The following is a 26,541-nucleotide window of genomic DNA, read 5'->3' on the forward strand; positions in this document are numbered from 1 at the left end:
CTGCAGTTCAGCCTCACGCCTCCAGGTGGCGTCTGGTTTCATTGCAAACCTGAGAAAGAAGATAAATTGTGGAAACAAGTTTGACTGAAACTTCAGACCTTTCTCCTCGTCTGCGACCTGCTGCCCTCACGCTGGAGGTCAAGCCCCCTGACCCCCACATTCCCCAGACGTCCCCGTCGTCCAGACAACAACCAGGAAGCCCCTGAAGAATGTCGGCCTGCTCAAGCTGTCGCCGCCAAGAAGGAAGCAAAACCAACGACTCCTTACAGTGAGTCAAAGTGAACTTCTGCTTTAAGGGAGCGATGGAGAGAAAAGAGGTGAAGAGTTGGAAAGCAGCGGAAGGACAGCTGCTGAAGTGAAGGGCGGGGGGGGGGGGGGGCGGGGGTGCTCTCACCAACCAATGGGAGCGGCGGGGGGGTGGGGTCTGGGCGTAAAACAGCCTGGCTCCGGGTGGCTCTTCACACAATATGTTTAGGAGCCACAGAGGAAGACGACAGCTGGAGAGGAGCGTCTGAGGGTCAGACCAGCACGGACCACCACAGACCAGCACGGACCACCACAGACCACCACAGACCAGGACGGACCACCACAGACCACTGCCTTCCTCCAGTGGACACACAGACTTCAGCAGTCATGGTGAGTCTATTTTGAACCCTCTGGAAGTAGCGACTAGAGGAATCCCCCCTCAAGGACCCACCTGCTGGGATCTCACCGTAGTGTGTGGTGGCCCACCCCCCAGAGGGGGGAACCTCCTGGCCACCCCCCCTCCCTCCACTACAGAGGGTTTCTGGCACTTTGTTCAGCCTGTGGAGGCAGAGGAGGATTTCTACCACATTTAACCTCCATGGTGTTTCTTCTCTCAGTGCCTGACGGGTCTGTAATGTCAGAGCAGAACAGAGCAGACTGGACGCTGCAGGAGTCAGTACTTGTTGTAACATCAGGGCAGACTGGACGCTGCAGGAGTCAGTACTTGTTGTAACATCAGGGCAGACTGGACGCTGTAACTCAGTGGGGGTCACAGCTCCAGTTTAGCTTCAGCTTGAGGTCTGAGGGAGAAACATTGTCAGTAATTCTCGATTGTCTTGCTTGACTTTCACAAGTTCCCAAACTTTGATTTGAATCTGATGGATGTTGTGTCACATCTGGAAAGTTTGGACCAAATTTCACAAGACGTTCACACAATCTTCCTCCAAGAGCCGTTTGACCAGCTCAAACTTTAAATTCATTGTGATTATTGTGAAAGTTAGAGATTCCTTCCTCTTGAATCTGCTACGACAGAGCTCGTATCCTCAGATCATCACAGCTCCTCACCTCAGAGTTCTGCTTCGCTCCACCTATTGAAGCTGAGAGGCTTCAGGAAGGTTGAGTGTGAGCACTGCACCGAGCGCCACAGCGCACTGAACAGCACCATAGAGCGCCATAGAGCATGGCGGAGTGCCATAGTGCGCCAAACAGCACCATAGAGCGCAATAGAGTGCCGCGGAACAGCATGGAGTGCTGAACAGCACCATAGAGCACCACAGAGGACCGAACAGCACCGTAGAGCGCCATAGAGTGGCACAGAGTGCCAAAAGAGCCATAGAGCACCCAACAGCACCGTAGCGCGTCATAGAGGACCGAACAGTACCATAGAGCGCCACAAAGGATCGAACAGCACCGTAAAGTGTCATAGAGCGACACAGAGTGCCAAACAGAGTCATGGAGCACCGAACAGCACCACAGAGGACCGAACAGCACCGTAGAGCACCGTAGAGCACCGTAGAGCGCCATAGAGTGCACAGAGTGCCAAAAGAGCTATAGAGCACCCAACTGCACCGTAGAGTGTCATAGAGTGACACAGAGTGCCAAACAGAGTCATGGAGCACCGAACAGCACCACAGAGTGCCACAGAGGACCAAACAGCACCGTAGAGCACCGTAGAGCACCATAGAGTGGCACAGAGTGCCAAAAGAGTCATAGAGCACCGAACAGCACCACAGAGTGCCACAGAGAACCGAACAGCACCGTAGAGCATCATAAAGGACTGAACAGCATCATAGAGCGCCACAGAGGACCAAACAGCACCGTAGAGTGTCATAGAGTGACACAGAGTGCCAAACAGAGCCATGGAGTGCCGGACAGTGGCACAGAGCGCCACAGAGGACCAAACAGCAGTTTAGAGCTCCGTAGAGCGCCATAGAATGCTGAACAGCGCCATGAAGTTGAATTTTGGTCAAATTGAGCATTTTTCTAATCCTTTTCCTATTTATTTGACTTCTCTATCACCAGGAATATTCCCGGTAGAAACTGCCACTATTTACTGACAGTTCTGCGTCTACAGATCGTTGAGTTATGGCCGCTCACATCATCATTCTATTTAAACGTATTTCGATCTCCTCCCGCCGGAGCAGTCCACAAATCTTTACACTGTTGTTCACATTCACACACCAGTTGAGGCAGCTACCACGATGGTGCTCAGTCCATCCGATGAGAGCAGTTTTAGAGTTCAGTGTGTTGCTCAAGGACACTTCAGCGTGTGGACAGGCAGGGAATGGAACTTGCAACCTTGGTATTGAGCGACGAGCTGCTCTTCCCACAGAGCTACAGTGTAGGGCCTACACTGTAGGTGGACACACTGAGCAGCAGATCTTTTCTGGGCATTTTTTGATACTCTTTTGAAGCTCTTTTTTTTTGAAAATTCCAAAATGAAAACTCTCCAAAACAACATCTTCTGCTTCTCCATGAGTTTCCCCTGTGGGACTAAGAACATCTGGTCGTACTGAACCTTCTCTTGCTGCATGCTTATTAAAACACTGCGAGTGCGTTGTGGTTTTGACATCAAGTCGTGCGCCATAAGTTTGAAACCACTGCAACAAATTTCTTCTACGCGTCGGATTGACCAACATCAGCTGTTTGTAATGTGACGCCAGCCGCATGCCTTCAGCCGCCACAGTTTACATTTCCGGTTGAGTTCCGCTGCTCTACTTTCTCAGTTTTTTAGAGCTTCAGAGTAAATTCAGAACAGACCTGGTAAACCAAACAGGGCTTTAATTTTGAAAGCTCCTGACAACAAGAAATAACTCAAAACCACAAACAAAAACACAAAACATTTCAGTGAAATCTTTGACTTGTCAATAAATCCATGAACAACAGCTAGAAGCAGACGAACCAGGGTAAGACAGCTCCGTCCGATTGAACTGCTTAAAATAACAGAAAATGGCCACAAAACAGGAAAGAAAAGGTTCAGGGTTTTTCTTATAAATCGAATGTGGTTGTTTTTCTGTCTTCATTTCAGGGGAATTTAAAACGGTGAAATTGTCTCCTTAGCTTCAAAGTTTTGAGATTTCTGATGGAACTCATTAACTTTTGGACAAAATGTCCATAAATGTTCAGTTTATGTGGCAAAAAGTCAAGAGTAAAGATGATCACATGAAGTCTTAAGAGCTTTATATTTGTATATTTTAATATGTTCATATTATATTTTATTGATCCAGGAAGAAGTTTTGATGGAGATCACTTTCACTAGGCGACCTGGCACACGTCACACCTTAAATTTAAAACCAACACAATATCAGAATACAACAGTTCCAGTGATAGAATGCAGATGACTACACATAATGCACAATAATGAGCCCGAGACCAAACTCTGGTCTCCTTCGCCCCACTGATGACTGACTCGGGGAGTCTCACTTCCGCCTGCTCAGGCTGGTTTAGATGACTAACTATCGCTATTCTTGGATGTTTCCGTTGGGTTGGTTTTTATCATCTGAGAGCAGAAGGAAGCCAAATGCCATCAGGCTCGTTTATAAAACCCCGAAAGACTGAAGGAGACTGGAATACTCAAGCCCAAATTATTACAAGTACAAATCCACAAAAATATCAGGCCTAATTCCAAAGACACAAGAGTATCATGAGGACAAACTGTAGGAATATATTGGTACTGAACAAACCAAAATATGGACGAAACATACTTTTATAGAAAAGCACAGAACTGAACCAGCACAATGAAATGCAGACAAACTAAAATATGTACATAATAAAGATTAAAAAAACATTTAGTTGTCAAATAACATAACTACACAATGTTGTAAAAATGCAAGCGTGAAAAGAAAAGGAACTTGCAAAACAGTAACCTGCAGAAGAAGAAGAAAAAGCATTTGGTCTACAAAGGGAACCGTTATCATACATAGCATATATATAGCAATAGCCTAGCAAGACAGGAAATATGCATTACAGGACAAATAACATTATGGTGGTGCATGATGGAGCAATCCCGGAAAATATACCTGATATGCCTTTTGTTTGTCCTAATTTCAGACTAAACCAGCACCAAAGCACATTCATTCTCTAATGACTAATGAAGCTTCTGCTTGTATTTACAAGTATGTTAATAAAAGAGTCTTAATAAGTGCTCTCTATTCATGAGCTGTTTTAAAAGTATAAGAACTTTCACCACTAGGGGGCTCTCTCAATCTAAAATAGGCAAAATTGTTGGGTTTACTTTAGACCTGCTTTCTCGGGTGGATGGCCCCTCAGAGTTCCCTTGACCTCAAAATCCAAGATGGCAACTTGAATACCCCAAAAATTGTATATCTTGAACCAAATGTCTTTCATCAAAGGGCTCTATGACGTTCAAAGGAATTTGAGATGTACTGGTGGCTGCAGGTGTCGTTGCAGATGGATCCGTGCATCAAGCTCTGCGTGGAAAACACTTCAATCGCGCCATGCGTTGCCTTCAACTCTTCTACGAGGTTTTAGTCCACCATGGACGAGACTTCCACTTTCTCTGAAGCGATCCAGGCATCTCTCAGTAAGTTAAGCTGTTCAGTAGACCAACAGGAACTTAATGCGGCACTTGCTGAGTTTGAGAACAACGCTGATCTCAAGGTTCTTGTCCACCTCCTGTCGGAGAACTTCGATGGTGCTCCACAAGCAGAATTCTTGAGATCCTTCTTGGAGATGGTAGAGATACTGACTCAAAATATCCATGCCATGACAAGAAACTGGATGGATTTCAGGTCTTTACCAAAGTTGATGCTTCCATTGATGCATCAACTATGATAACGATAAATATGGGCACCATCTTCCAGATTTCACAGCAGTCCTGGAGCGTGGCATGTTTGCACAGTCAATGACTGGTAAACTCTACTCACGTATTGCCCTTGACATACAGGTAGAGTTGTTGGGATTCTTAAGACCACAGAGGGACTTTTTCATCTGGTATCAGTGTCGGTGACAACTCCCACTGAAGCCAGTCATCGACAACGGTCCCATCACACCCCCTGTGACATCACCAACATGGCCGAACTGACTGGACAGCCCTCACCATAGACATTAACACTAGACGCCGCTCAGCCTGTGTCCGCCCACCGCTCCGATTCGTCAGAGCGGCCGCCATCTTGTGAGGGGCAAGTCTGACCCGTCAGCCTAAACAAGTCTATGTGACAGCGAAGTGTTTTCTGAAGAAAACCACGCAAATATACATTTACATGACTGTGAAGAATCATTGCTTTCATTTTTTATTTATTAAATTAAAAATTATTTCATTTATTTATTTATTAAATGTAGCATACTTATAGAAAGTATTGAGAGGAAATGGAAGAAGTTTGCAGACGGGACATTGGGACGCTGTCCTCTCCTTTTAGAGCAGCAACATGATGGAGCCATGACAAAAATATACAAAAGCGTTTATTTACACACAATGTGACATTTATGTACAATGAACATGTACATTAGGGCACAAGTTATAACTTTTTTGTGCAACAAATTTAGATTTTATTTTTACATATTTACACACAACAACATATTTACCTATTATACTTTCATTTATTTTTTTACATAGTTACCTTTAATATTACATAGAAAATAATTGTTAGATATTTACCTATTACATATTTATTTATTGTTACACATTTATCTATTATTACATATTATATGACATATTCTCTTTCAGCACTTCATTTATTATTATTTTATTATAGATTTTTCGCTCTCAGTTCCTCCAGAAGACCACACACTGTGCTCTTTGCCCTCCGTTCTCCATCTTTTCATTCCTCTTCTCTCTTCTCAGACTCTCCACCTCGGCCACGGCTTCACTGAGTCTGGCTGTCAAAGCATCAGGACATGTGGGCTTTGCATAGGAGAGGTCCTAGTGAAAAAAAACAGGACTTACATGTTCAGAGTCCTGTGTTATCACATTAATTCTTTGCTTGTGCAACGTGCAATCAATTGATCTGCCATCCTAATCAATATATTTAATAATAATGTTTGTGTACATGTCAGTATGTCTAAAAGGAGTGAGGTGTGACATGTTGCTCAGCTGTTTGAGCACAGCCAGACAGTACTTCCTACTGGGATCAGGCTGAGGTTCTCCTGCTGGAACAGGCGGGGAACAGTACACTGACGGGTTCTGAGCAACTGATTTCTTTTGAAATGTAATATTCTACACACTGCAACTAAAACAGCCTCCGTTAGATGAACCGAATAGAAGTTGATATTGTTGTTGTTGTTTGAGGGCGAGCTTAAGCCAGGGAATAGAGAGCACCACGGCTCCAGCTCATCTATGTCCCAAGTTAATGTTATATGAGCTAAACACAAGGACAACAATAAATATGTTTTTCCTCCCTGTGGAAGGTAATCCCAAGCAGTCCATTGTCCTTATTTTGTCTGTTTGTACCACCAAAAGCAGAACAGTGATGCGGTATCGTTGCTGAAGTCCTGACAAATGCCACTCACAAGATGGCAGACGCACTGACGTATGTTCCTGCCAGTCGGTGAGGCGTCTCGTGTATATGTCTATGGCCCTCACAGTTCATGTCCTTTCTATGAGGTCATCAGCCCCACACAGCCTTAGCCTGGCTCCACCTCTTCCTCTTTCTCTTCAGCCCTGCCGACACCTTCGGCCTCACCACCAGGCTCCAACCAGACCACAGAGGGGGCTTTTCCACCAAAAGGAATCAGGTGCTATCAGGGTCTAAACAGGTGCTAAGCCGACCCCAAATCCTTGCTGGGCCAGAGTGAGGCCAGAGTGGGATCTGACATGTCATCAGCTGGGGGCGGACAAACGCAAATCACATTCACAGAGACTCAACAGAGTTGCACTCAAAGAAGCAGATTTTAAAGTCCTGCGTCACTTCTCCTTTGTCTTCCCTCAAGCACACAGTCAGACAAACCTCTTTCCGGTCCGCCATCTTGATTTGGAGTTCCTTGTTGTTGACAATTTTGGATTGTAGTCCTCTGGTGTCCACCATCTTCATTTGTAGTCATCACTACACATGCCTTTGTATCTCACGCTCTCTTCTTAGTTAGTTAGTTAGTTAGTTAGTTAGTTAGTTAGTTAGTTAGTTAGTTAGTTAGTCGTAATGTGTGTGTTTTGTTTTGCTTTGTTTCTTTTTGTGAATAAATGTAATTCCTTGGAATCATTTCTGCTGTCGGTTTGATGCTGCACATGGATAAATGAAATGTCGACCTCTTCTATTTCAAGAACGCCAGAATTTTTCAGGATTTACTATTAACTCCTTTATTATAGATTATTACGATTAATTCTTATAATGTTATTATCAAATACCATGCAGTAAAAGGGACCATTTTGCAACTCAAGAAATTGAGAAGACTGGAAGTCACAGGAAAACCTAAACAGTCAACTGAAGAAATACAGAGTAAAGCATTTAATTGGTGATGGTTTAAAGTTGGAAGACTTGTTGCAGCATCGAGGAACATATGAGTGCCTTTCATTGTTTAATGCAAATGGTACGATGCACAAGACGCAGTATTAATGCTCCGGAAAAGCTGACAATGACATCCATGCTGTTTCCTGATATTTACACTTCAACAGTAGACATGGGACTAATCTGGCCTCTAATGGCCCCTCCTGCTGAAGACAAAGCCGATGGAACCAAGTTAACGTAGCGAGAGTGACAATATTGGGAACTTTGTCTCGACAGATGTACTAATGCAGAACGTATGATCTTGTTGAAAAATACATATGAGTAAGACTTCATCACAGACAGAGAACGACAACAGCGGGGGTTGGTTGTAGTGTGAACTGGGGGGGTTAAGTGTGTGAATGGGAGGGTGAGGGGTTGGTTGTAGTGTGAACTGGGGGGGTTAAGTGTGTGAATAGGAGGGATGCATGTTGGACATGGTGAGAACGGGGGTGTTAAGTGTGTGAATGGGGGGGTAAGTGTGTAAATGGGGGGTGCAGGATGGATGTGGTGTGAACGGGAGCATTAAGTGTGTAAACGGGGGGTGAAGGTTGGATGTAAAGTGAACAGGTGGTTAAGTGTGTGAAAGGGTGGGGGGTGCCGGTTGGATGTGGTGTGAACAGGGGGTTATTTGTAAACAGGGGTTGTAGATTGGATGTAGTGTTAATGGGAACATTAAGTGTGTGAACGGGGGGTGAAGGTTGGATGTAGTGTGAACGGGGGCATTAAGTGTGTGAACGGGGGGTGAAGGTTGGATGTAGTGTGAACGGGAGCATTAAGTGTGTGAACAAGGGGGTAAAGGTTGGATGTAGTGTGAACGGGAGCATTAAGTGTGTGAACAAGGGGGTAAAGGTTGGATGTAGTGTGAACGGGAGCATTAAGTGTGTGAACGGGTGTGTTAAGTGTGTGAACAGGGTGGGGGGTGCTGGTTGGATGTGGTGTGAACGGGGGGTTATCTGTAAACAGGGGTTGTAGATTGGATGTAGTGTGAACGGGAGCATTAAGTGTGTGAACAGGGGATGAAGGTTGGATGTAGTTTGAACAGGGGGGATTGAGTGTGTGAACGGGGGGTGCAGGTCGCTGAGGCTCATCAGGCTAGTGTTGCGGCGCAGAGCAGCTGTCGGGGGGGCAGGCGTGTGCAGGAATCCTCCACCAACACAGCTGAGGCCCACTGTGGTACCATCATCAGCCAACACACAACAACATAGCGGTCCCGCACGAGGCTGGGGGGGGGGGGGGGGGCAGTCATGTATGAAAGAAGAAGGTATTTTACAGACATTTACCACTGAAACTTAAGTATTGAGTTTGAGGACACAGCAGTGGTGAATACATGAGGCAAGGATGCTCTTGAAACTAACCAACTGTCATGTAATCACAAGGACAAAGTACAAAGTAAACTTCAGTCGTGGGGGGGGGGGGGGGGGGGGGGGGGGGGGGGGGGGGGGTTGTATGACCTAAAGGATTGGACAGGCTGTGTGTGTGTGTGTGTGTGTGTGTGTGTGTGTGTGTGTGTGTGTGTGTGTGTGTGTGTCTCCTAACAGGAACAGGTGCTGGGTGTGTGATGGTGAATGGGTGAATGAGCTCTTTGTTACAGAGGACTCACCCTCGCAGCACGTCTGATCGGCGACTCTTGTTGATTTGCTTCTGCACTGTTATTCACATTCTTGACTTTACGTTTAATAGCTGGAGAGAAACACAGTTAAGCAGCCCGCGAACAAACATTTCATCCTGTTTTATTTCAAATTCATGCTTCACATTGATCCTGGTCATGCAACATATGATTGAGTTGTTCTGCCGGACATTAGAAAGATGCTGCTGCTTGTATGTTTTGCTCTAATTTGTCCGAAAACATCATAAATTAGCATTATCATAAATTATTGAACTCTTTGAAAAGTTTTCAAGCGGAAGCCAGATGCAGTGACATCAAGCCAATTATTTACAGAGAATTTGATCTTATTTAAAGATGTTTTTGTTCTTCTAAAAAAGAACACATATTAAACATGTCGCTCACAATTGTGTGCTCATGTTTGCAGTGTTTAACAATTAACCTGAATAAAATAGAAATAAAAAGTTAAATTATTCGATTAACTTAAATCAGGGGTCCCCAAACTTTTTCCTGTGAGGGCCACAGAACCTTTCCCTTCTCTGATGGGGGCCGGGGTCAGTTTGTAACAGAAAAAGTGTGACGATCGCAGGGGTGCCTAAACATAAAAACGTGTTGTTTTCCAGAAAGCCGCACATAACCAAATAACCCTCTCTGGGTTCTTCACAGAAAAAATGTCCATGGAACATTAACTTTCTGTTGTGCCGTGCACAATCTTAATCTTAGGTAAAAGTTCAGCCCCAAAATGTGGATATCTGTTTCTGGGGATTGGTTGCTCTGAGGTCAAACTTAGTCCGCCTTCTTGGGGAAGTGTTAACTCTGATATCTGCTGAAATGCAACGCTGTGAAACTCCTGCTGGCAAAAAAGCTTGCAGACGGGGACCGAGGGCCTCTCCATGGGGACAAGCATACAGCACCGGGGTATTTATGAGTCTATAAAACCAGAGCTTCTTAGAAAGCAAAAAAATGTAGGGAGGTGTAAAATATAACAACAAAAAACATACAGTCTTGATTTTTATTTAGCTACTCTAAAAAAGAATTTACCCACTAAAAATGGGTGGTCCTATATTTTTGTCACGCACTGTATATGAAAAAGAAATCAAAATGCGTCTCTGGTATAGTTCAGGGGGCCGGGCCAAATGTGGAGGCGGGCCGTATCCCCCCCTCAGGCCGTATCCCCACTGCGGGCTGTATTTTGGGGACCATTGACTTAAATGAATAAACAAAAAGTAAAATGGAAAATATATATATATATTACAAATCTTCTATATGCATCATCAAGGTATTTCTTATCCAGTATACAAATATCCGAACTTGCAATAATACTATAAGCAATCATAATAATTACAAATAAATATATAACAGAAATAAAGATAAACAATAACGGTTGTATTAATAATAATGACAACAATAATAATAATAATAATAATAATAATAATAATAATAATAATAATAATAATAATAATAATAAAAACTATAATAAGATCCGTATTAAAAAATAAATAAATTTGAAAAATCAATAAAGACTAAAGTGGAAGAAAAGAAAATAAGGTCCTCCTCCATCTGACTGCAGACATATTCCCTGGATCAACCTTATAAGGTAAAAATACCATCAAGGTAACGTGATAGTGACACTGATGATAATAAATGTCAAAGACACAGAATGAATGAATGAATTTATTTGGATCTTCTACATGTGCATACAAAATAAAACACATAAATATATGTTCATAATTTTGATGACATGTAAAAAATCAGAGGACGACACAAAAAAGTCCGAAATAAGACTAATTTCCGTTGTGGTCTTCATTAAAAATAAATAAATAAATAAGAAAAACCCCATAAAAAATATGAAAGTGACATTATAGTGAACAATTAAAAACACAAAATTGTACAAAAGTATGGTGTATATATAGCTTACATGTATAACATAAACTCAGAACAGTCCAAATATTGAAACAAAGAACAAAGAGTGCAGGAAAAGAAAGGGGGTGTTTTATCAGCTTTACCAATATTTTGTTCCAAAGTTCCACATATTCAGTCCAACCTGTCAATAACATTCACACTTTCTTGTTCAATCCTCAGAATGAATGTCAGCTTCTCTATCGTAACAACACCCTCGTCCATCCAGTCCTCGACTTAAAGTTCCTTTAACTGCTTTCTGACTCGCTTTCAGTGAAATATTAGACATATATTTATTTTCAGAGACTTTCACAGTATCTGGTGTCAATCCCACATTTACAGAATCACCGTCCTCAAGGTTTTTCTTCGTGACCAATTTTATTTTTCTCCAATACTTAAAGATGGCCAGCCAGTCCCAAACCACAAGAAACAGTTGATAGTGCTCTGGCCTCACAGCCAGAAGGCCCCGGTTCAAATCCAGCTGGGGCCTTTCTGCGTGGGGTTTGCATGTGTGTACCAGTACTTCAACCAGATGGTGAAGTGGTGAATTGAACCAGATGGTGAAGTGGTGAATTGAACCTAGCTACGTCAGCAAGCAGAAGGCCTCCACACGTCTACACATGATGCTCTGGCACCAAACGGGACAACTCTGAAACTAGGCATCTTTATTCTTGTTTGTCTCACACAAAAAAAAACTACTACGATGAAAAATAATTCATGTAAATTCAACAAAACTGCAGTTTTTAAACAAAAATGTACAAAAATAAATGCCAAACCTGTGCTCACCAGTTCTCCTGTGCTTCACACTAAGTAGCAAACTGTTTTTCACACTGTTGAAAGAAAAGCAGAAGTTTCTCTTTTCTCCCTCACACACAACTTCCTCACTGTGAGGCAGCAGTGTTAACCACTAGACTTAGTGCCTTAAAGCCTTACAAATATAGAGTTTGCTGATCAGATACAATGACAGCTGTTAAAAGGATGTGAAATTATGGTAAAGTGTCATCATCCAATCAACAAGTAGAAGTCGTGGCAGAATGTGTAGCTGTAGACTGAGGCTGGATGATGTCTCCTTTAATTCCTGCTGATTATGTCATCATTCTGGAGGTTTTCCAACACGAGGACGCAGTCATAGTGAGTTTTAGTAGTGATTGTCACTGTTCCCTGAAGCTGAAGCCAACCCAGCATTGATCTCACATGACTGTGGGCCGGTGCTCGGCTGCGCAGCCCTTTAGTCTGTCGGGCCTTGTGTCTGTGCTTCAGTAGAGTCTTGACCCACGGCTTTGTCTTCATTACTTCTTCCACAGCACGAATCTAATCTCTCCAGCTCTCCTGCACACACCAGAGCATGTCTTTGGTTCCATGCATTAAAGAGCAGGACTCATGATGTCACCCAGTAAAACAACATTATTTATGACCGTGGAGAGAGATTCCTCACACCAACGCTCATGTTGCTCTGAGCTGCAAGAGGAAGCCTCAAACCACACAGCTCGCGCGTCGTTGTGAGGAAAGAACAACCAGGAGGTGAGAATAGAGAGGAAACAGGGTCGCTCAAACCAGGAAAACCACAACTATATATTCTTCATCATCATCATCATCATCATCATCATCATCATCATCATCATCATCATCATCATCATCATCATCATCATCATCATCATCATCATCCTCATCATCTGATGATGATGAACACCAAAAATCCCACATGAACAAGCATGAGTGACTGTGGAGATACTCTTGTTTCTCTAGGAAGAATGTTTCTATAGGAATAGTCTGGTTCTGCAGGTTTCTCCGCCACTGAGCCTGGTTCTTCAGATTTCTGGTCCACTGAGCCTGGTTCTGTAGGTTTCTCCTCCACTGAGCCCGGTTCTGCAGGTTTATCCTCCACTGAGCCTGGTTCTGCAGGTTTCTCCTCTACTTGCTCACGTGGAATTGTTTGTTTTCTCTGTAAAAGTGTCCTGAAATGACTGTGTGTTTGGCACATTATAAATAAAGTTGGGTTGAATTCAAAGATGTTCCAGTGTCATGTTGTGTCTGTGGGAGCAGAGGAGCTCTGATCAGCCGTTTGCTTCAGTGATCCTGTTTGATTTGAGAAATCTAATGCTGAGATTTCTAAAAGGTTTGAACCGTACATGTGACTTCCTGCTGGTTTCCATGGTCTCCCTGTGCATGTTGATCCTGCTGAGGTCAGAAACACGAAGTTGAGCGAAGCAGTTTAGAAGATGATCTGTTCGTGGACTAATGCAGTTTGTGGTTCTTTAGAAAGTAAAACACAAAGAAACGGCACTCAGCACATCCCTCGCCAACGCTACCTTGCAATGTTTAGGTTCAATGATGACGTTCTGTTGGTCACTATTTTTTTGTGTTACTTTTTAGAGCAAGCTGGCCTGTGATTGGCTGAGAGTAGAGAAGAGGGGCGGAGAGCGCAGTTAACGGTGTGCTAGCAGACGGCAAACATCCGCTGCAGCCCTCTCGTGCGTCTCCATGGCAACAGACGCTGATCTCCTCTGACCTCCTTTGGGCTTCTCCATGAGATGTAGCTCATGGGACACTGTATGGGACATTTGTTCACAGTTTTGGGGGGATTTATTTGGAAACGGTTAGCTGTAAATGTCCCACAATCAAATCGATTGGTCCTTTGATGATAACAAATCATCCCTGAAGATTTCATGCAATTCGTACATACATACATACATACATACATACATACATACATACATACATACATACATACATACATACATACATACATACATACATACATACATACATACATGCATGCATGCGTACGTACGTACGTACGTACGTAAGAATATATCAGACATATATAGTGTTCTTTATGCACTCAGACGCTTTACATAACAAAAACAGAAAAACATACATACATACCAATATATACACACCAACAAAAACATAAACTAATATAACACAACTTTCATTAGCGAAGGTAATGACAAGGCTGCTCTCTGTTCTCCAACACAGACAATCTGCCTAGTGTCTGATCCAGTCTTTGATCAAATGTAATTCTCTTCTGATGTCTGTAAACCAGAAGTTTGTTTAAATTATGAGCAGAACATGATGGTTTGACTGATGACTCCTCTTTGTTTCAGAACCAGCTAGCGAAGGCTCTTTATGACAACACGGCAGAGTGTGCAGATGAGCTGGCCTTCAGAAGAGGGGACATCCTGACAGTGATGGACCAGAACGTGGCCGGTACCAGTGGTTGGTGGATGTGTTCTCTGTATGGACGACACGGCCTGGCTCCTGCAAACCGGCTCAAGCTCCTATCGCAGGCTGGAACTTTAGGCCACGTCGCAGAAAAGCCTAAAGCAGGTCATTGTAAACCTGAAGACACAGTGCAGAATATCTACCAAATACCAAGTGTGCCCCGACCCACCAGCAGCCCCGTTTATGAACGAATGGGCGTGATTTATAAGGTTCCCTCAGCCCCGTCATCTGCTTCAAAGAGTCCCATCTCATCAACGCTTCAAGTCAGCACAGAAGGAAACAAGGTATACCCTGTTTATTCTAAAAGTAAGATTTTATAGATGTTACTGGGGATTGGTTGCTCTGAGGTCAAACTTAGTCCGCCTTCTTGGGAAGTGTTAACTCTGATATCTGCTGAAATGCAACGCTGTGAAACTCCTGCTGGCAAAAAAGCTTGCAGATGGGGACCGAGGGCCTCTCCATGGGGACAAGCATACAGCACTGTGGTATTTATGAGTCTATAAAAGACTGACTTCAGACACTTTTAACAGCAAACCGCAGCCACAGAGCCAGGAGCCCAGAAAGACAGGAGTGTCTGTACAGGTACCTGAGCAGCCAAAGGTGGGGAGGTGCATGCCCATGTGTTCAGCATTTCCTCTGCTCCTCCGGGGGAGTCGCGTTTCCTTCTGCAGGAGTCATCTAATATCCACTGGGCAGCATGGTCTCTATTAGGGAGCTGCGTTAATTGGCAAAGCGGAGGCGCAATGGGGTTCTTCAGCGGTCTCAACAGGCTTCAGAGCAAACAGTCCTCATAAATGTAGTAATGTGAAGGTCACTGAGGTGCATGTTGCTTTGATCAATGTTTCCAGTGAAGACCAGTGTTAAAACCCAGTCTGTCCCATCTGCAGCCTCCAACCATCAACATGGCGTCTAGTCCAAGCGGGCAGGTTTACGACATCCCCAGCCAAGCTAGACGAAAGTCTCTGGTCACTGTAAGAGTGTGTGCAAAAACATTTAAGACGTTTACTAAGAGCCACTTCAACGGGAATTCACCTGTTTTCCTGTGTTTTTGCAGGGATCAACAATTCCAAGGCAAACGTCACAAAAATATTCGCTGATGCCAATGTCAGAGCTGGAGAAGATATATGACCCTCTGGAAACTGTAAAGTGTAGCACTCCTGGAGAGTCTTGCGTAAGTTTGTGATGCGTCCATTTACTGTTCTAAGACTTCTGAAGGCAGAACAATACATTCCCCCTGTTCTAACTGACCAGGTCCATGTCAATGGTGGATTTCCTGTAATGAATCCTTATTCAGGCTGCGTCTTTCTCCATATGTTTGATTTTTCATTTATTTTATATTTGGACTCCCATGAGAAAATGCCAATTCATTCCCCAACAAGTGTGACGAGCTGCTGGTGTTGGTGTGGAACCAGAGAGTTTACCGGGAGTGCAGTATTACGTGCCTCATAGAGACTTGGCGAAATACCCGTGTGCCTGACACCTGTGTAAATCAGGGACACCAAGGCGATCGGAAAAAACAAAGGTGGGGACTGATGCTGCTTGTTAACAACAGATGGCGCCATCTTCGTCATATTACTGTGAAGGGCAAGATCTGCTGTCAGGATATTGAACTGTTGGCAGTCAGTCTGAGACCATACTATGTACCGAGGGTGTTTTCCCACATCGTCGCCATTATTGTTTACATTCATCCGCGGGTGTCGGGTCAGATGGCATGTGACGACAAACTGTGGCTAACATTCAGAACAAAGCTGCCTGTTTTCACCCGCTGAGTCAGGAAATGGTCCCCAGAGACCAGCGCAGCTCTTAAGGACTGTTTTGAATGTACTGACTGGTCTGTGATACTGGAGACACAGGATAACAACATGGACATGGACAGTAGGGTGGACACCGTCATGGAATACATTAATTTTCTGTAGGGACACTGGTGCCAATGAAGAATGTGCAGTGTTACCGCAATAACAAACCCTGGATTAACAGCTCCATTAAGCAGCTCCTCAACCAGAAAAAGCTGTTCCGCCGGGTTCACCCACAGAGGCGCAGAGTCAGGGCTTTCCAAATCCATTCTTTTATTAAAATCACGAACAAACTCAAAACACACACCAGACACCACTGCCTCTTTAAGGCTCTTCTGTGAGCCTGTGTGTTCACTCCCACCTTCCACTCCTGTGTGTCCTTTATCGGCAGAGAGGTGAGGCAGCACACCTGATTCACATCAGGGCTTAAGCACCTCTCTGCCACAGCTGTCATTCAAGGATGGAAACAAGGTGAGACTCAGCGAGGTCCAGCATGAGCTAAAGGGGACACTGAGACAAGCAAAGCTGGATTACAAAAGAAAGGTGGAGAGAAAGCTGCAGCAGAACAGCACCAGAGAGGTGTGGAAGGAAATGAAGAACATCACTGGTTATTCAAGTTTGAAGGGCCACAGCATGGATGATGATGTGGACTGAGCCAACAACTTCAACCAGTTCGTTAGCAGGTTTAATGGAGGGGCCTGTGTTCACACCACCCATGCATCCACCCTGTACCTCCTCCCACCGTGATGTCAGCTGCCACTGATACTTCTGTAAAACTGTCTAATAAAGATGCCCCCCCCCCCTCCTCCTCCTACCTCATTACTACAAAATCCACTCCTGAAGTCCGACTTCCACTGTCCTTTACTGTGGATGAGGTCAAGGTGGAGCTCAGGAGACTTTGTGCAGGGAAGGCTGCAGGCCCGCATGGAGTGTGTTCAAGGCTACTGAAAGACTGTGTAACTCAACTGGCAGACCCCTCCAGTGGATCTTCAGCATGAGTCTTCAAACAGGCAAAGTACCAGAGCCGTGGAAGACATCCTGTCTGGTACCAGTGCCCAAGGTGTGGCACCCAGCAGAGTTAAGTGACTACAGACTTGTGGCAATCTCACATAATGAAGACACTGGAAGGCTTGTTCCTTCGTTTCCTGAGGTCAGAAGTCACAGAGGAAATGGACCCACTCCAGTTTGCTTATCAGGGTCATCTGGAAATTGAGGACGCAATCCTGTACCTGCTGCATTGGGTCAAAATCTACCTGAAGGAGACGGGATGTTGTGTGAGAATCCTCTTTTTTGACTTCTCCAGTGAGTTTAATACCATCTGGCCGCACTGGTGCTCCCCAAGGGACTGTTCAGCACCTTTTCCTGTTCACGCTCTACACAGCAGATTTTCAACACAGCACCAAGTCCTGCCACATGCAGAAATACTAATAATACTAATAGCCACAGGGGCCTGTATCAGGAGTGGGCAGGAGTAGGATTACAGGGACCTTGTGGCTGCCTTCCAGGACTGGTGCACTTGAGTGCTGTCTACACCTGAACACAACCAAAACTAAGGGCATGGTGGTGGACTTCAGAAAGAAGAGGGTTCCCCATCTGCCAGTCTCTATACAGGGTGTGGACATCACGATGGTGCACACCTACAAATTCCTCAGTGTCATTGTCAATGACAAACTGGACTGGTACCCGAACATCGGCGCCCTCTACAGGAAGGGGCAGAGCCGTTTGTTCTTCCTGAGGACTCTGAAGTACTTTGATGTGAGGAGATGATGGCCATGTTCTATCACACTGTGGTGGCCAGTACACAATTTCTTTCTCCACGGTCTCCTGGAGCGATGGAGAAGACTGTTTAATGCCTCCTGAACTCACTCACACACAGCAGTCATATTTATCATTTGTCTTGCTTTTTAAATTTTTCATATCCCATTTTAACTGTAATTTTATGTTTATTTTTACACCTACTACTTTGCACTTTAACTTATTTAACTTATTCGATTTACGTCTATGAAATCGATTGATCTATCTATCTTGCTCAGGCAAATCCATTTGTATGATTTTCTGATTTCAAGCTAAAGAAAACCTAAGAGCCAATCAGATAATGAAGTTAAATCTGTACGGGTTGAAATTTAACTAGGGATGGGGCAGATTCAATCCGGGATCGGGTTCCGACATCAACGTAATTCACGGATCAGAAATTTCCGACCCAACCTACAGAGATTTCCGATCCATGAGCCTCGCCTGCTTCACTGTTACTGAAATGACTCCACAAGTGTTTCCCTGCTGCTGCTCTGCACTGTGGACTGGATTTCCTGAAGGGAGGCGGGTCTCAATGAGACGAGGAGTAATGAGTCAGGAAATCCATTTCACAGTTTGCAGCCAGCTAGCAGGCTAACGTAGCAGCACTGTGCTATCCAACTTTTCATGACAACATGTTGCTGGTTGGACGTATGTTACGCTCAAAACAAAGCAAAGCAACACAGCAACGTGTAATTTTGCAAAGTCGCTGTACAGCGAGGCATTGCTCTGCCGCCAGATGTCTCTGTTTTAAAACTCCAGCTCTCCGAGGAGAACGGCACTGACCGCGGCATCAAAACAATGAAAAGCAGCTCCTCCAGGCCGTCAGCAGTCGATTCACCCCTCCGTGAAGCTGCGTCCTACTCCACAAAAAACTCCCTGAACATAGTCCCAATCATTTGTGCTAGAATAATTGCAGTTTGTACTGCGTTGCTAAAGAACTTCCCCAGGGATTAATAAAGTGATTCTGAGGTTCTAAAGATATTACTAGTTTATTATGAGATGACGATGTCACACAGACCCCCACATTGTCCAAATGGAACAAAAATAGTTTGTACTGCTTCATTTTCTGACCTTATACTAACCTCAAGTTGCTTTTTGAGAGAATACATGCATACATTTGTACATTTCATACTTGCCTGTAGAAAAGAATTTAATACAGCCTTATATAAAATCAACAATAATGATAATAATATTAAAGCAAACTGAGCTCTGGTATCGGAATAGTATCAGTATAGGCAGATATCCAAATTCAAGTATCAGGATCGGATCGGAAGTGAAAAAAACGTGGCTCAGTGCATCCCTAGATTTCACCAGCACACACATCAAGAAGACTTGCTTCAAAGAGATATTTGTTCTGACACCTGTCGCATCTTCAGTTTTGTTCATTTAAACGTCGTTAAGCTGAGTTCATATTGTAGTTAAACCGCACAAAGTTGTTTTGGAATCATTCTGTCTGATTGTTTTGAGACATCCAGGTTCATTTCAGCTGATGCAAACATTCAAGTGATTACCCAGCAACCTTTTGTGTTTAGAGGCAAAAAAAAATGGGCAAACATAAGGCTTTGAGCCATTTTGGCTCGAAATGTAGGGTATTTTGGGTTGTAACAGTCTAAAGTGTGCCATTATCTATCAAATGAGGTCCAAAGAAACAAAAGATGGAAACCAATACTAGAGTGATGGTGTGATCTGTGTGGTCTGATCCAACAGTCGAGCTTCTGTAGCTGAAATAGCTGCTGAACTTCATAGTTCAGAAAAAAGGTGTCAGAATTGATGGTGTATTACTGGAACTCCAAAAGGAAAACCTACACAATATCAGCCATGTGGACAAATTGTTTAGGCTGATTGTTGAAACTAATGTCTTGATTCTCTTCACAGGTTTATGCCGTTCCACCGTCTCTTGCTCAGGATCCAAACTATGACATCCCAGTTCCCTCTGGAACAGAATCCCATCAGAAAGCAGTGGGTGCTTTCCAAACTCTTCCCACTCCTCGCAAACCTGAGTGGATCTACGACGTTCCTGTGGGTTCTGACAAACAGGGTCTCCTCCAAAGCTCCTGTTGTGCCCTCCTGTCCAAAACGGTCTGTGGGCAGCTCTACGACAGCCTTCCAGCACACACTCTGCCCAAAAGACACGAAAACCCATCTTCTTTGTTTTATGATACACCAATGTCAGGTTGTCTGGACAAATCAAGTCCCCCCAAGGTGTTGCCAAGGCCCTTTCTTAAAAACAGACCCTCAACTCCAACACACAAGGAGGAGTCAGTGTATGCTGTCCCACCCATGGAAGAGCTCCTCAGCCACGTTAGCAGTCATCCTCCGAGTGATCATAAACCCTTGGAGTGCAGGGGGGACTCCAGTGAAAACTACGATCTGAAGAGGGTGCGTTTGAAAAAGATGAGAAACTTTTTGGCCTGTACAACTTTCCATGACATGGGATTAGGTGGTGACTCAGTGGGGCAGGAGGATAGTGGGGCAGCAGAAAGTCAGAGGATCAGCACAGCATCCAGCTCATCCACCAGCTCCTGCGACTCTCTGACCCTGAGCTCCTCGTCTCCAGAGCCTCAGCGAGAGGTGGCGCTCAGCCAGGAGGAGGCCTGCCGAAAGCTTCTGGACCTGCAGGAGTGTGTCAGTAGGGCTGTGCCTCGGCTCATGGAGTTCGTAAGCAGTCACTGGAGGTGCAGAGAACATCTAGAGAAACACCTTGATGAGATCAGAGAAGCAGCAGAGGGGATTGCCTGCACTGTCACCTGCTTCCTGAACTTTGTTTTGGACATTAAGGGAAACACTCGACGTCTGACTGATGCAAACTTGCAGGCCCGACTCTACAAACAGCTGTCCATCGTGGAGGACTCGGGTGTCATCCTGCAGCAAACAGTGAGCGCTCTGAACATGGCACAGTGGCCTCTTCACAGCCTCCATCAGGACCCCGGGCAGGTCCACTCACCTGACCAGCTGGAGCGCTTCGTCATGGTGGCCCGGACCATTCCAGAAGATGTCAAGCGCCTGGTGTCCATCGTCAACGCCAACGGAAAGCTTCTGTTCAGAGCTGCTCAGAAAGATCCAGAGAACCCAGAAACAACAAAAAACGCTCATGGAACTGAAGAAGTGAACTTGGTGGAGGACGACAATGACTACGTAGAGCTGCAGGTGATGACTTATGATGAACTACTCACAGTCCATCAAACAATAAAGCAAACATATATTCATGTTTCATTCATGACTTTTCCTCAGACTAAGGAAGAGGAGCTGAAGAAAGCAAAGGATATTGTCACAGCTAACTCGACACAGGTCCGTGTTTCTTTTGAATATCCAATAACAATTTTGTGTCAATGAGACTATGATTTTATATCTACCCATGCATGCAACTACATTTAAGACCCAGGGATTCTGGATATTGAGTTAGAAATTATGTTTGTAGCTGTGGTGATGGGCATGTTTAGGGATGAGAATGGACAAGAAATTATCAATATCAAGGCCAAAATCTATCCTGTTTGTAAGTCCAGATCTTTATCGATTCTCTTGATTACTGAGTGACACAAAGGTGACACATTAATCCTGATTATTGTGTCACCTTCTAGTCTTGCAGGATGAGTCGGACATCACAATGTGATGTAAATGACTAAATACAGTAATACACTTCACCAATAGAATACCACAAGATCTTTCACTTTCAACCATTTTTAAAACAAATTATGAGAATAGAATTATTTCCAAATTGATAATAACACTGGCCTACAGAGTCGTGTATAGAAACAAAACACACCAACGTGAAACTCACAACACGCCAGAAAAACTCAACTTTGACTTCAAAGTCCAAATCCAGTCCAAGTCCGATCTCAAGTCTTTCCTTTCTTATCAAGTGAAGTCACAAGTCAATCAAAACAGTCGACTGGAGTCTCCATCTCTGCTGACCTTCCCTGACCTTTCCTCTCCTGTCCTGCTCAGGCTGATCACACTTGTGGTTCTTCAGACTCGGGCAGCGGTTCCGAGGAGACCCGGCCCCCCCCGCGCTCGGAGCACTGTCGGCTTTACTTCGGTGCCCTCCACAAGGCCATCGGGGGCTTCGTGTGCAGCCTGCAGGACGCTCAGCCGCCCGAGAAGTTCATCTCTCAGACTAAGCTGGTGATCATGGTGGGCCAGAGGCTGGTGGACACCCTGTGCAGGGAGGCGCAGCGGGGGGGCGGCAGCAGGACCCTCCTGTGTCACAGCAATCAGCTGTGTGCTCTGCTCAAGCAACTGGCAATGGCCACCAAGAAGGCCGCGCTGCACTTCCCCGACAGGCAGGCGCTCCACGAGGCGCAGGAGATCGCCAGGGAACTGGCCCAACGAGCGCAGCACTTTCGGATTTCTCTGGACCTCTGAAACAGTAAAAGTTATTATTTGATAATAAACAAGCTGCTGGACAGGCAGAGCATCCATCAAGTCAACCCGTTTGGAGTTTAGCTATAACTTGCACATTGTGTGTTAAACCAAATTTCAAATTTGGGAAATATAAAATGTTATTTTATATGTGTAACCCAACAGCACATGTTGAGTGTGTTTTGTTTTTTACGTGGAGTTTTTGTTTTTTTACATCCTGGGTAGCAGTTTGAGATTGTCTACTTTTTTGAATATCTGTGTAAATGTTATTTGAAATATGTTCTGCATTCCCCAGAATTTACTTGACTGAAGATTGGGTACAGCTCATGTTTGAGGAATAAAATATAATACTTAATTCTCTGAAAAGGACGTTGTGTTTCAACTACATGCATAGAGAACAAAAATGACAAAGAAAGACTTTTATATGAAACAATACAGAAAATGTAAAATTTCCTGACATGCTAATTGTCACAAATGTAGTGACGCAGAAGAGGACAGAGTCAAGAGTTCAGGTTGTAAAGAGATTATTTACTTTATCAAAGTCCAAGGCGTCCATTCCAGGTGGAGGTGGGGTGAGGGTGGAGATATGGTGAGGGTGGAGCTATGACATGGTGAGGGTGGAGATGTGACGTGGTGAGGGTGAAGACATGGTAAGGGTGGAGCTATGATGTGGTGAGGGTAGAATTGTGACGTGGTGAGGGTGGAGATATGACGTGGTGGGTTGGAGGTTTGACGTGGTGGAGGTGTGACATGGTGAAGGTGGAGATGTGACATGGTGGAGGTGTGGAGGTGTGACATGTTGAGAGTGGAGATGTGACATGGTGGTGGTGTGATGTTGTGAGGGTGGAGATGTGACATTGTGAGGGTGGCGGTGTGACGTGGTGAGGCTGGAGATATGACGTGGTAAGGGTGGGGATGGACTCTATAGAGGAGGAGGCGGATCGGGTCCAAACTGAGGTCCATCCTCCAACAATGATTCTCACGCTCCATGGAGTCTTATTCAGCAGCAGAAGCTGCAGTAACAGACTCCTTCCACCAGAGGTCACTACAGAGTCTCAGATAGTGATGGCCAAGTGAAGTGTCCTGAGCCACTGTCTTTATTTTGAGAAGCCACTAGATGGCAGTGTCTCTTCAACAAATGTTTGAAAGCACATTTCAGTCCCTCAGCATCTGTCGTCAATCCAGTAGCGCCATTTGGTGGAGTCAGAAAATAAAGACAGTGGTTCATGAAGCTTCATTAGTGTCCGAGCACATAGGTCGATGCATAGGACCCTATTGAAACCGTAGGGATTATTATTATTATTATTATTATTATTATTATTATTATTATTATTATTATTATTATTATTATTATTGTTGTTGTTGTTATTATTATTATTATTATTATTGTTATTATTATTGTTATTATTGTTATTATTATTATTATTAGTAGTAGTAGTAGTAGTAGTAGTAGTAGTAGTAGTAGTATTATTATTATTATTTGTCAGACCGTTTTAAGGGCCTTAGCATACATAACTTTTTGTGAAACTTTGCACAGGTACGGAGATAAATTCAATTATTTGTGGGAGTTACACATGTAACTGTGAAATGACTCAACGGCGCCACCTGCAAGATTTGAAAAAGGTAGCCCCAGAATCCCATTTCACCGAGAGTTACGAAAATCGGCCCACATATGTAACAAGCCAACATGGAACAAAAAACTCTGCAACATGGAAAACTTAACAGGAAGTTCAACCTTTTTAGGAAAATGGTGGATTTTGCAGAATTCTTGCCCAAATTTACAAACTTTCTAGAGCGAACTCGTCCCAAGGGGAAACTCCAATCTACTTCAACTTGGGCTCTTTTGATAGAAAAGGGGTTGAAGAACTAAAGTTATCAAAATCTCTTGCAAAATTGTTAGTGTGACCTCGCCACAAAGTTTATTTCACCATGAAACAGGAAGTGCAGTGTAAATTGGCTGAACATGGTCAGATCAACCTCACATTTGACACGTTGAATCAGAGTTCGGCCCTCAGCACAACCATGTGATGACTCTTAATCATAACGCCATTTCAGGGCGTGGCTTTGACAACCTTCGCCATGGAACAAGAAGTGCAACGTAAATAGAGTGAACGTGATCAGATTGACCCTCAAACTTGATACGCTGCATCAAAGACCGACCCTCATCACAGCCATACATCAATTACCACCTTCAGCTATGGCGCCACCTGCTGGAAACAGGAAGTTGGGTGTACATGCTCAGATCTGGCTCTAACTTCACACGTTGTTTGAGAGTCCAAGTCTGATCACAGTCAAAAGACAGTCACAACCATTGGACCATTGGGCATAGAAATTAGCCTACGCTCAGACATTACCATCGGAGCAAATAACATGTGCGTTAGCGTTTGTATACGCGCCGATAAACATACGTGCTAGAATTAGCATATACACTCATTGGCGTATGTGCTAATTAGCATATGGTTTAACATTAGCATCCGCGCTAATCCACATACATCTAACCTTAGCATCCACGCTAATTAGCATATTGGGTAACATCAGCATTCGCGCTAATTAGCACCCGTCTAACGTTAGCATAATCACAAATTAGCATACATGCTAATGAGCATCAGCGCAAAATAGCATATGGGTTCATGTTAGCATCCGCGCTAATTAGCATACACGCTGATTAGCATAAGGGTTAAGACTAGCGTTCTCACTTATTAGCATATGGCCTAACTTTAGCATTCGCACTAAATAGTATCAGGGCTAACGTTAGCATATGAGCAAATTAGCATACATGCTAAATTGCATTCGCATAGTATGAGAGTCCACATCTGAGCACAGCCTGAAGAAGGTTACATTGATTGGGTATAGCGCCACCTGCTGCCAGCAGAAAGTGGGGAGACGTGCAAAAAACCTCGACATGCGGCTCATTCCAACGTGCGTTGGTGTGCGAGGACCCGTTCAACCAGTGTTGCCAGATCAGATTGACAGTTTCCAGCCCAATCACATCTTAAAACCCGCCCATTCCAATAGAAACCAGCCCAAACCACGAAGTTGCCAGACACCCGTGCAAACCCGCAAAATCATAACACGTGCAAAAGAAAACACACCCAGAGCTTCATATCTGCATTAAATAACCACATATAAATGATAGATAAATAGGCTTTTGCAGATTGTAACCACCAAGAGTGCAGTAAATCAACCATAGGCTACACAAACTGCAAAACGAACCTCTGTCGTCCTAGCGCCAGGCCCTGATGAGTAATAATGCCAACTGCATGTAAAAATGTGAACTTTTAAGCCATGCAGGCCTCATATATTTTGTTATTTACATCACAAATGACCTGTATGAGGACAACATGCGAAACAATTTAAAACAAAACTAAACTATGCACATACAGAGCGCATCTCCCTCTCTCCCTCCCTCCCTCCCTCCCTCCCTCCCCTCTTTTTTTCCTCTTTGCTGCTTTCCACACCTGTGGTGCTGAAAGACCCACAATGACCTGGCCGCACAGCAGCTGATTGAGTTTTTAATTCAAAGAGCAAATGCCATAGAATCAGTGGGCGACAGTTAGAAAAATCATTCCCAGTGCAAATAAACTAATGTGACGTAAAAATCATCTTCCCTTTAACAGAATCAGCATCTTTCCATTAACTTCAACAATGTTCAGAACTTCAACTATTTACAGTCACTGGAAGCCAGGTCAGCTGGCTAAAACATGGATGAATCAAATAATTTAAACTATACTCAATTCTTTGTTTATTTAGCCTTTTTATTTATTAAAGAGAGAGAGAGAGAGAGGGGGTAGGAGAGAGAGAGAGAGAGAGAGAGAGAGAGAGAGAGAGAGAGAGAGAGAGATGTTTTCACAATATCAAAAACTCGCCAAATGTGGACAAAAGCAGCCCAAATTTAAAACACCAGCCTAAAGTGTTTTTTTCCCGCCTGAAGTAAACAAAAACCGCCCAATTGGGCAACACTACTTGCAGGTTTAATCAAACTTTTCTTTCAGTTGAAGTAATATTCTTACTTAACTTTCTTCTTAGTTAAATTAATATTTCTTATTTAACTTTAATTTCAGTTAAATCAATATTTTATATTGAACTTTACTAAAATCGTTTCATTCTGTATGAATTTCTGAATGAAACAATTTACTCTTTTTTATTCTACTTTACTGTCCTTGTCTCTCAACTTCAGTCTCCT

The 26,541-nt window shown here is 44.0% G+C and overlaps 1 protein-coding gene across 1 annotated transcript; it reads left to right on the forward strand.

Annotated features, from left to right (window-relative positions):
* The first annotated feature begins 466 nt into the window (after positions 1-466).
* On the forward strand, positions 467-22,720 carry cass4 (Cas scaffold protein family member 4). The gene is made up of 7 exons (XM_080461320.1): positions 467-636; positions 14,295-14,696; positions 15,300-15,383; positions 15,467-15,583; positions 19,875-21,146; positions 21,231-21,287; positions 21,945-22,720. Exons 1-7 carry the CDS (start codon positions 634-636, stop codon positions 22,359-22,361), a joined length of 2,352 nt encoding a protein of 783 aa, XP_080317446.1. The 5' UTR covers positions 467-633; the 3' UTR covers positions 22,362-22,720.
* Positions 22,721-26,541: the final 3,821 nt, after the last annotated feature.

The sequence above is a fragment of the Lipophrys pholis genome (genome assembly GCF_963383615.2).
Source record: "Lipophrys pholis genome assembly, chromosome: 4".
Classification (NCBI taxonomy): Eukaryota; Metazoa; Chordata; class Actinopteri; order Blenniiformes; family Blenniidae; genus Lipophrys; species Lipophrys pholis.

What these genes read in the sequence shown, in the direction of transcription:
- cass4 (XM_080461320.1), top strand. An exon ending in TCAGCACAGAAGGAAACAAG is followed by an intron (nt 14,697 to 15,299) that starts GTATACCCTGTT and finishes TCCCATCTGCAG; the next exon opens with CCTCCAACCATCAACATGGC. An exon ending in GACGAAAGTCTCTGGTCACT is followed by an intron (nt 15,384 to 15,466) that starts GTAAGAGTGTGT and finishes GTGTTTTTGCAG; the next exon opens with GGATCAACAATTCCAAGGCA.